The following is a 15,101-nucleotide window of genomic DNA, read 5'->3' as shown; positions in this document are numbered from 1 at the left end:
GGATATAACTACCTTAGTACAGAAGTAGGAAGTTGTAATGGGCCCCACCGGTTATAACTTCATGAAAGACTTTGCAAGAAAGCTCTGATACCACTGTAATGGACACCCAGGAATGCCCAAAAGCTGAACCAAGGCTGAAATTATATTAATGCTGAGAATGCTGCAATCAATTACAAAGAGATGTATTCCAAAAGCCAAACCCTAAAGGAATGACGTCTAGAATGTTACAACAGAGAATGAACGTCCTCTATTGCCAAAAGAAAGGAGTGTGATTCACACATCCAAGCTCTTATCAAATGCAAGTCATAATCATCTGATGATCAGCAAGGAGACTTTCAGCCCTATTTATCCTTTTCTTCATCCTTCTGGAAGAAACTAAAACATTAATTAATTGCAAGAGCTAGAAGCTTCCTCCTTCCAATAATTAATGCATACCCTAGAAATTCCTCCCTAGCATTAATTAATTAAATCACGAGAGGCTTCCGTCCTTCCAATAATTAATACATACCCTAGAAGCTATTAATACAAAGTCACCTTTTAATTTTTAATTGAATGACTTTAATTTTTCTTATCCTCCACTTAGACTTTGGAGAACGTGAAGGCTAAAACATGGGAACATTACAGAAGTTGACGAACATCAAAAACTATTGGAATGTCTAATAAACCATCCAGTATGATAAGCAGATGTGAGATACCAGCCGAATTTAGAGTAATGTTGAAATGTACTCAGCCATCAAAAATCATATAACAGTTGATATTTAATAAACTAAATACAGTGATTAAAGCTTAACATAATACTTATAGCAGTGATTATAGTTTATTATCAATTGTCAATGTGAGGAGGCAGCCAGTAAACCAACTAAATAGGCAATCGCTCTACTATGATTTAATATGTTTAGTCATCCAATACAATTTGTTTATTAAGGAGAGTTACTTTCTAGACATTGGCATTATGAAAGCAGCAAATGAAGATCAGAGTTAATCTCAGTTAGAAGCACATCAAGGAAGATTAGAGCTTATTTACATAAAACTAAACATGTGACAAAGGGACACGGTAGAAAGATTATAACTCCTCATATCATGTCCATTCAGAGGATTTTAAAGGAGTATCCTTGGTCATTTGGGAGGATGATTGAATTAGAAATATTGAAGAAGAGGGGAATAGGAAAGGGGTCATACATACACTAGAAAATCTATACATGAAGAGAATACAACAGATAATCAAGAAGATATTAGTAACAAATAAAGTAAATTTAATATATAGAATGAATATTTAATAAAGACGTGTAATTGTATTCATGTGATACAACTGCAAAATCAAAAGGAATTAATAGTAGATTTATAAGTAGAGGATAAATGATATTGTAAATCATACCGAGCAGAGAGAATTTGAGGTAATTGTCCTGAATTCCCAAGTTAACCAAAAAGGGGACATTACAGAAGACTATGGCTATTATGTTAAAAGAATCGAAGTAAAACCCTTGTTACTGCTAGAGATCAAATCAATTTTCTACAAAGAAAGGATAATCAATTTTACAATCAAAAGAATTAAATAGCTTAGAGAAATACATAAGATATATACCTGATCACGCCACTTTCTAGTAGCTATGTGCAAAGCTGTATTCCCCTTCTTGTCTTGAAAATTAATAGCAGAAGGATTAGCTCTTATTAGTTCTTCAACCACGTGAGAACACTTTCCCTTAACAGCCATATGTAAGGCTGTCTGTCCTTTATTATCCTTTCTAGTGGCAAGTTCTGGATCCTTGTCCAAGAGCACTTTAATGACTTCAAGATGACCAAGTCTAGCAACAGAATGCAAGGCAGTCTTCCCATTGCTTCTTGCAATTTTTATCAGTTTCTTGTCAATCTCCATAAGTGCATTAACAACATTCACATGACCTTGAATAGCGGCTGAATAAAGTGGAGTTGAATTTGATAGATCAGTTGTCATACTAAGAGCAGGGCAGCAGCGTAAAAGCTCCACAACAATATCTGCACATAAGCAAGTTATAAGCAGTCAACATTGCAGGATATGTGTTATCCACCTTATATTTCATCAATTTGAAACAGCTCACTACATAAACAAATAGGAACTGCATCAAGACAAGCTGAGTACACAGATAAAAGGTATCGACACTAAAAATGAGAAAAGCATTTTTATTACTTCTTGATGGTTCCCACATCTATCTTAAGCCATTTAAATAATAGTTCCTGTATCGACAATGCTTTAAAATAAAAGGATGAGAACATTTTCCAGAAATCCCAAGCAATTACATTGTCATTTACTGGCAATGCATAACCCTCTCCCTGATACAACAAAGGCCTTCAGTGTCTCCACTAGCTGACTATGTCCTCTTTAAGTTTCTTAATTCGGTACATTAGCTGTACTATGGTCAATAAGGCCATTATCAAAACTGATTTTCATATAAAGGGCCTCAAAGGTTGTCTGAGTATAGAAACCAATAGCTATATAAGTAAAAAGACTCATACAATGTCCTAGAGACTTGATTGGGCCCCTAGTAACCCTTTGTATAAATGCTTATTAATCATAATGAGTTCAATTTGAGATTGAATTCCCTTATATATAAAACGGGTTTAATTTAAAGGACCTTTAGTTAATCACAAATTATCATTAAACAGATAGAGTGTTGACTTTTATATAGCACCCTATGAACGAAAGAATATCATTCCCAGTATTTCTCATCCAGAAAGAGGGCAGGTAAGGAAATGTGCCAAAGGAAACTCTTGTGCCATAACTGGTAACAGCAGAAACATCCAACCAAGCCAAAACAAATTCCAACAAGGGTAAAACAAATAAACTGCAACAGCAACAATAAGTTAGGCAAAAATAGAAAGAAAACAAGTGAATGAGAGTAGCATGAGAGTAAGTTAATTTCAAGGAAATGACAATACTTACCAATTTCTAGCTTTGCATGTAGTATAGATGATTATAATGATTTTGATATGGATGATGGTAGTAATTCTGATAGAAGCAATGACTTAGGAGATGAGTGAACACTTAGTACTTGTTTCTTTGATTTTGTATTACCGTGCTCTTATTTGGATGGAATTGAAATCTACGGCATTAATGTTCATGCATAATGCTACTTGTACAGTGCATCTTAATATAAAGTATTTATAATTTATGTAGTGAGTTACATTTTCATTGTCTTATGTGAAGCATTTACTGTGTCAATATTAGTATATTACTTCATATGGAGATTAGAACATAAAATTCATCTAGGGATCTAATCTAAGTTGCACAGATACCTCCCCCCCACCCCGCTCCTGCAGAAGTTCAAACCGGTTCAAAGTTCAGGTTCGGTTTGAACTTGGTTTGACTAGGGTTCCAATTTTTGCCTGCTGGTTCGATCTGGTTTGAACCAAGTTCGAGCCTAATTCGAACCACATGCTTTCTGGGCCCCAAGGACGGCAAAAAAGTGTTTTTTTGCAAAATTTATCAAGTTGTTGGTATCCATAGGCCTAAAAGGTTGTAACGAAATGCTTTTGGTGGCCTCTCATAGTCATTTTTTGAAGAATTTGATGCCAACAGCATTGTTGCTGCTGCTAATCCCCTTGGCCTTAGCTCTATTGCTGAGTCAACTAATCCCAGAGAAGAAGAAAATGAAGGAGGAGAAAAAGATGAATATGAAGAAGAAGATAAAGATTGAAGAACTTAGAATATTAATAAATTTTTATTCCATTAGTTGAACAATGAATGTGAAACAATGATACTTGAACTTGATGCTACAATTTATTTTTAATGTTTTGAATCTTTAATGTTGAACTATATGATGGTATGAGCACTATGACTATATGATGGTAAGGTCATTATGATTACAAGTTTATTGTGTTTTTGTTATTTAAATGTGTTTATGCTAATATGCTACATTCTAATTTTAACTCATACTTCATAAATATGTATATATACATATATTTTTTATATATGTTTTGTACTAACAAACCCCAAACCCTTTCGAAAATTTTGACGAACTTGCAAACTGGTTCTCAAACTTCGAACTTGGAACCGAACCCGAACCGGTAACTTAGGATCTAATCAATAAGCAAGCCTGTGTTTACATCTAGGTGAAAATGCTAAGTCTAATTTTATTTTTTCATTTAAGTTTGAATGAATATATATATTCTGGAAAGTAATTTTGATATTTCATTTGGTGATTTTGCTATATGAACATATCACTGGAAACCGCTACAATATTTGGATCAGAGAAGGATCATCATCTCCTGCAAAACCCACTCTCATACATTTCCCAATTCCCATTTCTAAAACTTGGTGAAATACAGGTACCATTGCCTTTCTGTCATTAGAAACAACACATTTGAATTATATATATACACAATATTATTTGCTCTTGAGCATACATACATTATGCAAGAATCTACTGTTTCAATCATATAGATTCTACCCTAAGTATCCACTGTCTAAGTGCTCCACTTGTGATCTTCTCGACTATATGTAAGCTAATTTTTGGTAGTAGGAAAGGCAAGTACATTCACATTTTTTATCTAAATGTTTGTTGTCATTATATTATTTACCAAATAAGAGAACAAGAAATATTAGATTCTTGTTCTCTGTCTAGCTAGTTCGTGTAAACCAAACATGCCAGCTAATTAAGGACAATTTCTTTTGTCTTCATCATCTGATACCCATGTGATGTAGTGATAGGATATGTGGCTTCAACAAAAAGGTCTCTTTCCAATACACCGTGGCTTCGACAAAAAGGTCTCTTTCCAATACTATCTCCCATCATCGCTCCTAGAAGCTCTTCCGCATAAATATAAAATATATAGGTGAATAAATATTTCAAGGGAAACTGTGGTACTTTCAAAAAAGAGGGTAAATTTATTTTGTAAAATTAATTCCCAGTTACACTATTTTCCCTCTTTCCCTTTCTATCATAAGAAGTACTATGAAAAGAGAGCTAGAAATTACCTGGCAGAGTTGTACAAGAATTATGTATTGGGCTGGAAGAAAAATGTGGAGATTTTTGTGCCTAACTTCCATGACTATAGTCTCTGAAGTTGGCAGTTGCTTGCACCGGTAATATTATGAAGTTAAACTAATTGGAATTAAAAAAAGGCAGATAAGAAAGACAGCACTACACTGACAACAGGTGATGAACATAAAGCAGGAAAATGGCATTGTAAATATTTGATCATAAGCCCAAATACTAGCTGTGTACAGTAATAATCACAGTTGACCATAATTTAAGAAGTATTCTACTTACTTCAAAAATGTGGAATCAGATCTTATGGTCATTTATGCTTATAAGTTATAAGAAAAGGAATCTAGCCTTTTTCATGGAACATTTACATTCCAAATCTACTGTCTAGGTGGTATGCATCAATTATCAATTCTTTTCTCATTAATATCCACAAATTTGAATGGGAATGACAAGATGGATCAGTAAGTACTAACCTACTAAGCAAATGCAAAGCACTAGAGAAAAGATACATCCCCTTCCTTGGATTTCTCCATCTTGTATAATGCCAACTGGGATTCAATTGGGAAAAAAACTGTTAAATGATAGTTACAGCTACATTATATTTAACTTTATTTGATTTATGTCAAAGCTGCAATGATCAAGCCCTCAGCTCCTAAAACAGCCCTCTTCTGTGACTAGCATCGATTTGCTCTTCATCCAGACTATTAGGTTCGCAATGATTGTCCAATGACCAACCAACTGCATTATTCCGTGGGTATTGGGAGCCGTTCCAGGCATCAAATTGGTCATTGCACTGGCAGGTAACTAGTAATCAAAAGCACAAATGCCCTCCTTAACAGATCCGAGACCCTCTTCCTGCTCCCTGATCATCACCCCTTATCCCGCTCCTCTCCCCTCCCCTCCCCACATCAGGGGATCCCTTTCCTATTGACATTGGCTAAGCGTAGTAGTACTCTTCTGTCAGGTTGGTCGAGCTAGGAGTTTTCTCTCATTAATGTTGATTGAGCAGGATAGTCCTCTTCTTTGGGCTGGTGGATTTAGGGGGTCCTCTCCAGTTGAATTGCTCAGACAAGAATTCCTCTTCTGTTGAATTGATCGAGAGGGGAGTCCTTCCCTGAAATCTCAAGGCCTATATGTAGCTCAAACATCTAATTTCTGGGTGTTGGGTTGGTCTAGCAGGGAGTCCTCTACCATTCAATTTAAACCCCAAAAGGTAGCTCAGTCAATCACTTTCTCGGTGTTCTAAATAAAGAAAGTTAGGGATTGGACTCGAATTGATATTTGTTGGCATTGTCGAGACGAATTCAGGCTGATCTTTCTGTAATTTGGGCTAATAGGTCTTAAACTTGCAAGTGATAAGTCTAAACCTACCAATAGAAGGACGGTGATGATAATCTGAGGATGATTCTAGCTTCTGATTGTGCAGTCGACCAGCAAAATGATTGTCAGTGGCAAATGTAAAAGGGGAGAATATGGACAGGATCTTTAACCAACGGAAACACTAAAACGTAACATGCCTGAACTTACCCCATCAGCAAAACTAATTCTTCATCCAAAACAAAACAAAAAAGAACTAATTACCTCTGAAATGCTTGCAAACTATCATAAACACACCAAAACCATTATACTCCAATACAATTTTGCACGAGTAGAGAAAATATGGGGCAGATACAATGAAAAACCAAAAAAGAGACTGAATTTTCTTTGGCAATAAAGCAGATTCATCATCCATAAAATTCCTTCGCCTGGACATAATGCATCTCTCCAAAACAACAAAATTCTAGGAGGGAATCAATGGAATATTCCCATGACAAATCCACTGTAATGGTACGCATCAATTATCCATTATCTCCTCATTAATCCCACAAATTTGAATGGGAATGACAAGATGGATAAGTAAGCACTAGCCTAATAGGCATATGCAAAGCACTAGACAAAAGATACATCCTCTTCCTTGGATTTCTCCATCTTGTATATTGCCAACTGAGATACAATGGGGAAAAAAACTGCCAAATGATAATTACAGCTGCATTATATTTAACTTTATTTGATTTATGTCAAAGCTGCAATAATCAAGCTCTTCATCTTCTAAAAGCAGTCCTCTTCCGTTGAACTGACATCGATTTGCACTTCATCCACACTATCAGGTTGACGATGATTGTCCAAACACTAACCAACTGCATTATTCCATGCGTATTGGGAGCCACTCCGGGCATCAAATTGGTCGTTTGCATTGGCAAGTAACTAGTAATCAAAAGCATAAATGACCTTCTTGACAGATCCAAGAACCTCTTCCTGCTCCCTGATCCTCACCTCTTATCCTCTCCCCTCCCCTCCTCACATCAGAGGATTCCATTCACATTGACATTGGCAAAGCGCAGTAATACTCTCCTGTCAGGTTGGTTGAGCTGGGAGTTTTCTCTCACTAATATTGATTGAGCGGGTAGTCCTCTTCTTTGGGCTGGTAGATTTAGGAAGTCCTCTCCGGTTGAATTGCTCGGGCAAGGATTCCCCTTCTGTTGGATTGATCGAGAGGGGAGTCCATCCCTGAAATCTCAAGACCTAAAAGTAGCTCAAACATCTAAGTTCTGAGTGTTGGGTTGGTCAAGCAGGGAGTCCTCTCCCGTTCAATTTAAAACCCAAAAGGTAGCTCAGTCAGTTACTTTCTCGGTTTTCTAAATAAAGATGTTAGGAATAGGACTAGAATTGATATGTGTTGGCGTTTTTGAGACGACTTTAAGCTGATCTTTCTGTAATTTGGCTAATCGGTCTTAAACTTGCAAGTGATAAGTCTAAACCTGCCAATAGAAGGACGGTGATGATAATCCGGGATGATTCTCGCTTCTGAATGTGCAGTCAACTAGCAAAACGATCATCAGTCGCAAATGCAAAAGAGGAGAATATGGACAGGATCTTTAACCAATGGAAACACTAAAAGGTATCACGCCTGAACTTATTCCACTAGCAAAACAAATCCTTCATCCAAAACCAAAAAAGGAACTAATTACCTCTGAAACGCTTGCAAACCATCATAAACACGGCAAAACCATTATACTCCAATACAATTTTGCACGAGTAGGAATTATTTGGGGAAGATACAACGAAAAAACCAGAAAAGAGACGCGGAATTTTCTTTGGCAATAAAGCGGATTCAACATCCGTAAAATTCCTTCAACTGGACATAATGCAGCTCTCCAAAACAGCAAAAGTCTATCGGAGAGTCAAGTGGGATTACCCAAATGACCGTGTTTGGCCGCTATATGCAAAGCATCAAAGCCGCTGCGTGTCTTCAAACTAGCTGCTTCAAAATCAACATAGTTGACAAGCTCCTTGACGACCTCCAGGTTGCCACACCCTGCCGCAACATAAAGCACAGTCTCTCCCAAGTCATTCTGCGCGGCAATCAAGTCTCGCTGGGCCTTACCGTCTGCAATCTCGATGATCACCTCGCCCTCACGGTCACATGCCTCCGATGAATCCAAAGACCGCTCGCTCAAAATCCCCCTTACTCGTTCCAAATTCCCAGCCCTGGCGGCCACATGCAGCTCCGTGTCATTGTGCTGACATGTGACCTGCTTTAACAACCTTTTCGTGGGAATAAGTGCCTCCTGCTCGTCCATTCCCCGGGATTCGAAATCGAGACCTCCCCCTTCCCTTAATGCCGCCGCACAGTAAGCAAAGCACTCCGATTTCCCGCTAACTGGATATAAAGCCGAGCAAACTCCATTACAGGCAGGCGAGATTTGTAGAAAACAGCACGAATTTGAAAATTAAAAGGCGAGGAGTAAAATATTAGAAGGAGTTCTGCAGTGAGAATAATTTGTTATGTTATGTCGAGTAACATGACTGCCATTAATCCACCGCCCGTGCACTGTGCAGCCAAAATTATAAAACTATCCCACATTCAAAGCACCCGGGTTTAAATAATAAATTATGTTTGCACATCCTTCCCATCATTCGTTTAAGAAATCAATAAAAAAACGTTTTAATGAAAAGGATGCTACAGGTCGTCGTCTACAGAATACGCTGGACTCATGCGCTTGTACGTTGACTGAGTAATCTTTCGACATTTCATACAGACAGTCGCCATTAAAACTACTCCATTTGTAGGCAATTAGTTTCTTTATACGTCCCTTGCCTACGAATCGATTCACTATGTCACAGTGAGAGGAATTTTTTAATATATTTATCTTCCCAAATCGATAATATCTCAGAAATCTACCGTGCCAGGTTTGACGATAGAATCCTTGGCACAGTAGGCGCGGAACAATACCTACGTAAAGTGACATTTTTGTTTGACGGTTGAATCTTTTGGGGCTGGTTTACGCCAGCTTCTATCCAGCCGTCAGAAACCTAGATTTCACTAAGTAGAGTCAAAACAACAAAAAGCTGAAGTCCCTTTTTGGTAAGATTTAAGTTTTCATAACTGAATGGAAGATCTCAATAATCTATGAGTTTGTGTGGCAAGATTTATATTTTAATTGTAAATGCTATTTATCTAAGAGATATCTTAGTCAAATTTGAATTCTAATGGGCCTTTTTTTATGATTTGGGATGCAAAGTGCTATTGATCCCATAAATCTAGTATGACTAGCATTCTAAATATAAATACAAATTCGAAATATATAACAAAAAGTTAGATGAAATGAATAATAAATTGATGCCCAACTTCATAAATTCTTATTGAAACCCAAGCAAATTTGCATTACGAAATAAAGAGCCTGTTGACTTTATTTTACAATATTTTCATATTTGCACCACAAAAATTTGAGTCTATCGACTTTATTTGAAAATATTCTCATGCCTATGACATGGTGTTTTTTTTTACAGATGAATTTTCAAAAGTCTAATCTTTAGAATCTATAGTTCTCGTGATTTCAAAAACCCTATCAAAAAACTATCCCCAAACAAAACTCCAAAAAAAAAGTGCTCTCCAAAAAAAAAAATGCAGTACACCTTTTAGAAACAATTCCAACAATAGAAAAATGCAACCCACTCCTAAAATTGTTGTGGACACCTCCCCTATCCCCTATGTTATTAAACAACCCATTTACTTATTTACTAGTCTTGGATTCCTCTTCATCCAATTCCTAATCCATTGTAGAAAGAGAGCAAATTTTCAAATTCAATTTGTTTGCCACCTAATACCTTACATCAATGAGCATTAAACCTTATTTGTTTGTCCAAGTTGTCAACTCTTATTCCTACGATAATAGCTTGCACCACCTTTGGCCCCTCTCTCTTTTTTGATATAGAAGTCAACTTTTCAGTGAAACATCTTCAATTTCCATAATAGATCAAGGGTCAATTGATGCATGTGTGAATTTTATTTCATTTCTACTTCATATATTTTTTGATCTTGTTGTTGTAATTAAAAATATCTACAAGTGTTTGTAAGGTAATATTATTTATATGGACACTCCTTGTCCATGTGAGGAAAAGTTCCTCAAAAATGTACAATAAAAGTCTTGCATAGCTCTCTTGAACTTCTCCTAATGATACTTCTTAGTAGAAGTCGAAAGAGAAGAATGGGAAATCATTTCTACCAAAAAGAAGACCAAAGCTTTAAAAATGGTTGAATTTACCATTCATGAGATTGACTCTAACATTTATGTCATAAAAGAAACTAATACCCCTTGTCACTCCACGAACTTGTGATACAATTTGTAGAAAAAGGGGGATAAAATGAAAGTGGACTCTTAATCGGATGAGGGAGAGGAGGATGTGAGTGATGAAAAAGAGGAAAAGGCAAAAGATGTTGAGATTGAGGTTTGTTCTAAGACGACTAGCAGCTCATCCCATATCCCTAAAAGCCTCAAAATGGAACCCTTGAACCTCTATTAAGACATATCAATAGAGGAAATTGTTAAACTACATGTGACTAGTAAGAATAAAACCATCCTAGATGTGCAATGCGACAAGTGTGAGGACACTACGGAAGAGCTTAATAAAGTCAAGGAAAGAGTTACAAGGTTGGAAAAGAAGATGTAGAATGTCTCCCAATTTGCATTGAAAGTCATGCACATCTTGACCACATCTTTATGCCAGTTGAAGAAGAATGCACTTGAAAAGAAGGATAATGAAAAAGGTGAATACAAGGAGCTCTACAAATTCCCCACTAAAAATTGGGCGACAGTGAGAATAACATATGATGCAATCAAAAGGAAGCTCAAGGATTCGGTCCCTTGATCTAGGTTTTTTTTTTTCAGTGGCCCCTATGATCTTGATATAAAATTTGTTATTTATTCTTGGAAAATTATATTTTATATCAGTAGTTTCTATGGTCTTTGGTAGAGCCTTAAGTTGCCCTGTTTAAGGACTTTGATTACTATCTTGATCAACAAAGTAGATGCAATTAGCATTAGTAGTAGATATCATGATGAAAGATTCTAAGTTAGTATTTTTTTTTTAGCTAGAGCAATGGTTTTTGATATATTTTTAGTGTGTTGTAAATGTTAATCTAGTGGTTGACACCTATTGGGTTGTTGTATTCAAGGGACAACACCCTGGTTTTGCTCCTTTAAATAAATAAAAAATTGTTATTTTTATATTTGGTTAAAAGATATTATTATAGACATTATATGGAGTGTTTATGAGGAAAGTACACATTTTTATTAAGAGATGTCAACGTAAATAGATTTCCACAATTTGTGAGATTATTTTTGTTGCTCACGATTTGATTGTCTAAATGTTTTGCTTTGTTGGGAGACATGTCGATTGAATCACAATCATGTTAGGGCTTTTTTATGGTTAGCATCAAATCTCATTTTGTTGATAAATGGTTTGAAGATCTAAAAGTTTGCACCACCATTGGAATCTAAGGAAGCCAACGTCTTCAATTTCATAATAGATAGGGTCTTTTAATGTGTGTGCAAGTTTTATTTTTCTACTTTATACATTTAAATCATGTGGTTGTCATTTAAAGTATCTAGAAATGTTTGTAAGGTAAAGTTATTTCTATATTTGGTTAGAAGCAGTTATTATAACTATTATAAAGAGTATTTACTTTTCATTTTTTATTTTTATAGTTTGTTTCATTTGGTGGACAAAAATAAAGTTATTTATGTTTTTTAGTTTTATAAATTGTTTGATGTGGTAGTTGTTATTAAAAGTATTTTTGTATTTTTGACAATTGGAATTTCATGTGCATGTTGCTTACTCAAAAGAAACTTTTGATTTAGATGTGTACTTAACTTGTTTATTATTTTCTATATAAAGACATAAATGACATCAATAGAATTTGACTTGTTTATATGAAACAATAGAAAAAAATTATTTAAACATTTTGTTGAAATGTTTTTTAACATTTTTAAAATTATTTATAAAGAAATTAGAATAAAAATATAACTCATTATATATAAAAAGTTCTTATACTCAAGTAAATATAAAAATAATATTGAAAATATAATTATATTTTTTTATTATAGTTTTACTTTTATTATGATCACAAGTGGTTTAATTTATAGTGGCAAAAGAAATAAGCATCCAATTTCATGACAATGTTATAATAGCTGAAAAATATAGGGCTAACTTTTTTATATTAAAATTCAAACGTTAAAGTAAATAAAACAGAATAAAGATATTAAATTTTTTAAATATGTTATAAATAAAATGTTTAGAATCTACAATATAATTTAGATTATAGATGTACATGTGGAGTAAATAATATAATTTTATTATAAAATAAAATAAAAATATAACTAAATATTTAGTAAATAAAATATCATATATCCATTTATCTAAGAGACATTGAAAGTCGCCTTGTTGAGATTTTTATTAATAATATATAGCCATCCTCAAGAATCATATCTCTTGACTTTCTTTCTTTTTTAAATGCATTTAAGATGTATATGCTAGTAACATTTATATCTAAAATGTTAATTTTGCATATTTTTCTTATGTTTGTATAAAAAAATTATTATACTTTGCAAATAAAGTCATCATACTTATTTGTTTGAATGTATAATATAAAATCTGTGGAATGAATATCATTGAAACATTCCATATTTTCACCTACATGTTATACATTTTTTTAAAGTAAAATAATGAGATTAATGTGAACTTATGGATATATGTTCTTGGTTTTGGAGGTTCTGGGATGTGTCATCATACAAAATTCATCATCTCCTATCCATGTGTAAGTGTGGACTATTGTCAAACATTAAAATTTCTAACATATAGAGTCGACATAGTGACTTAGCCACACAATTATTGAATTCTTCCACCTGTAACAACATGCTTGATGCATTGCAAATGCATCTCCTAGGTACCATTGTGATAATATTAAATACTTGTTAGATTTAGGGTACAATGAGACATGTAAAGGTCACACTTGTAATACAAAAAGGTGAATTGTCATCTAATTTGTATCTGTCAATGCCTCGAGTGAAAGTTTGAGGTGTTACACCACAAGTTGTTCTTATTTTGGACAAAATGATAATGCATATTGCAATATATTTATCTTCTTTTCTACTATAGTGCATTTATTCTCTTGAGCTTGGGTGGTTTCCATAGCTCCAAATCTAAAAATGTTTCTTGTGACTTTGCTATTTTTTATAAAGTTGTAAGTGTATGCCTAACAATATTTTCTATTAATTTTTTACTAATTTTTCTTATCCTTATGTGATAATTTGATGTCCAAATGATGTATATGTTTGGACAAGAGTTGACATTCAATGTATGTTTTCTCTAATTCTAGTCCTTATTATTGAATGATATAGGTGTGCCCCTCAAATTTATTAGTTTTAGTCTTGATATAAGACATTAGGTGTAATCTTTAACCTAGTTGAAGACTTTATGTACAACCTTTTCATCCACAAAACCTAAATCCAAAAATCAATATGGGTCAAACAGGTAACTTTTCTTTAGCTAGTCAACTCTAATACTTGAGCATGAAATACTCAAGATTTGCATGCTAAGATGTTAAACATGGAATGAGAAATACTTAGTACATTTTAGACATTCACTCATCAATCATTGACATATGTCCTTATTAATAAAGTATTATAAAAGAATCGGTAGACCTATTTGTTTTTTTGCCTAGCTTATCTTCGAATTTGTTGCATATTAGTGAATTGGTCAAGAAATCAGCTGAAGTGATAGCTAGAAGTTAGTTAACTAGAATTGCTCCAAAAAGTTACTTATGTGTGAGGTAGTAAGCTAGGTGACCTAATTTTACTACCATAATGGATTTCAATGCTTCTTTTAAATACCATCTTTTTAAGATAATAGAGGCAAACAATAATCTAAAAATATTAATGTCAAAGTTAAAGGCCATAAAAGGAAATTCATTTGAGGCCAAAAAGTGTGATTTTTAGAGTTACATGTATGTGTGTGAACTATTATAGAATGAAGGTTTGTTTCTAGCTTGTTGGGGTTAAACAATCCAAATTTGCTAGCAAAGTTTGAGTTAAATCATAGCATATATGCTATTACAGTTTATCCAATTATTGCACGTAATACTAAAAAAAATAGTCTTGTTATTTGTTTATTTTTTATTTTATGCATTTACATATATCAATATGACCTCCAAATTCAACTATATTATCTAAACTCCTTGTTATATTAATTAATTAGTTAATGTTAAATAAAATTTAGAATATGCATTTTTGTTTCCTTTTATTTTTAAGTGAACAAAATGATATGCATCACCTAATTTAGTCATCAAAGACTAATTTTGACCAATGTCATATCTATAATTTTTTTGACTACTTAATTCTAAAAAAATGACATTTAAATATACTAAATGTTATTTATGAAAGACATTTTACTTGAATGATTGTAAAAATAAATTTTATTTTTATTCATATTAAAAAAAATCTATATATAAATTTATAAATAATTTACAATAATATAATAGTGCTTCATATTTCTTAGAAAATGCACCTATCTATACTAGTACTACAACAAAACATCCATTACCTCAATTTTAACCTCTTTATATATAGAAACCAAATGTCTACCACAATAAACCTATTTGGCTTACACTAAACTACCTAGTTCAAATCCAATGTGTTTGGATGACATATTGCACCTCAAGTGTCAAATGATCATTACCTTTTTTTTATTGGAATAAGAAACTAAGAATTACAAAACATTTAAAATAAAAATGTTACAACATCGTTACAACATAATCAC

General features: G+C 33.8%; 1 protein-coding gene and 1 pseudogene across 1 annotated transcript in view; both read right to left on the bottom strand.

The window, feature by feature from the left end:
• The window catches only part of LOC149533791 (ankyrin repeat-containing protein At2g01680-like), a 45,508-nt gene extending 36,153 nt beyond the window's left edge, over positions 1 to 9,355 (bottom strand). The window contains exons 1-2 of the mRNA XM_089804203.1: positions 8,200 to 9,355; positions 1,583 to 1,992 (exon numbers count right to left, since the gene is read on the bottom strand). Coding sequence (XP_089660329.1) covers positions 1,583 to 1,992; positions 8,200 to 8,584 — 795 coding nt within the window. The 5' untranslated portion in view covers positions 8,585 to 9,355. The remainder of the gene's footprint in view (positions 1 to 1,582; positions 1,993 to 8,199) is intronic.
• Positions 8,620 to 15,101, bottom strand: part of LOC149533790 (UDP-glycosyltransferase 85A4-like) — a 73,969-nt pseudogene continuing 67,487 nt past the window's right edge.

The sequence above is a fragment of the Cupressus sempervirens genome, chromosome 10, assembly GCF_028749045.1.
Source record: "Cupressus sempervirens isolate cs-2001-9-10 chromosome 10, ASM2874904v1, whole genome shotgun sequence".
Classification (NCBI taxonomy): domain Eukaryota; kingdom Viridiplantae; phylum Streptophyta; class Pinopsida; order Cupressales; family Cupressaceae; genus Cupressus; species Cupressus sempervirens.
Note: the sequence above shows the minus strand (reverse complement) of the source record. Positions and strands in the feature narration are given on the sequence as shown.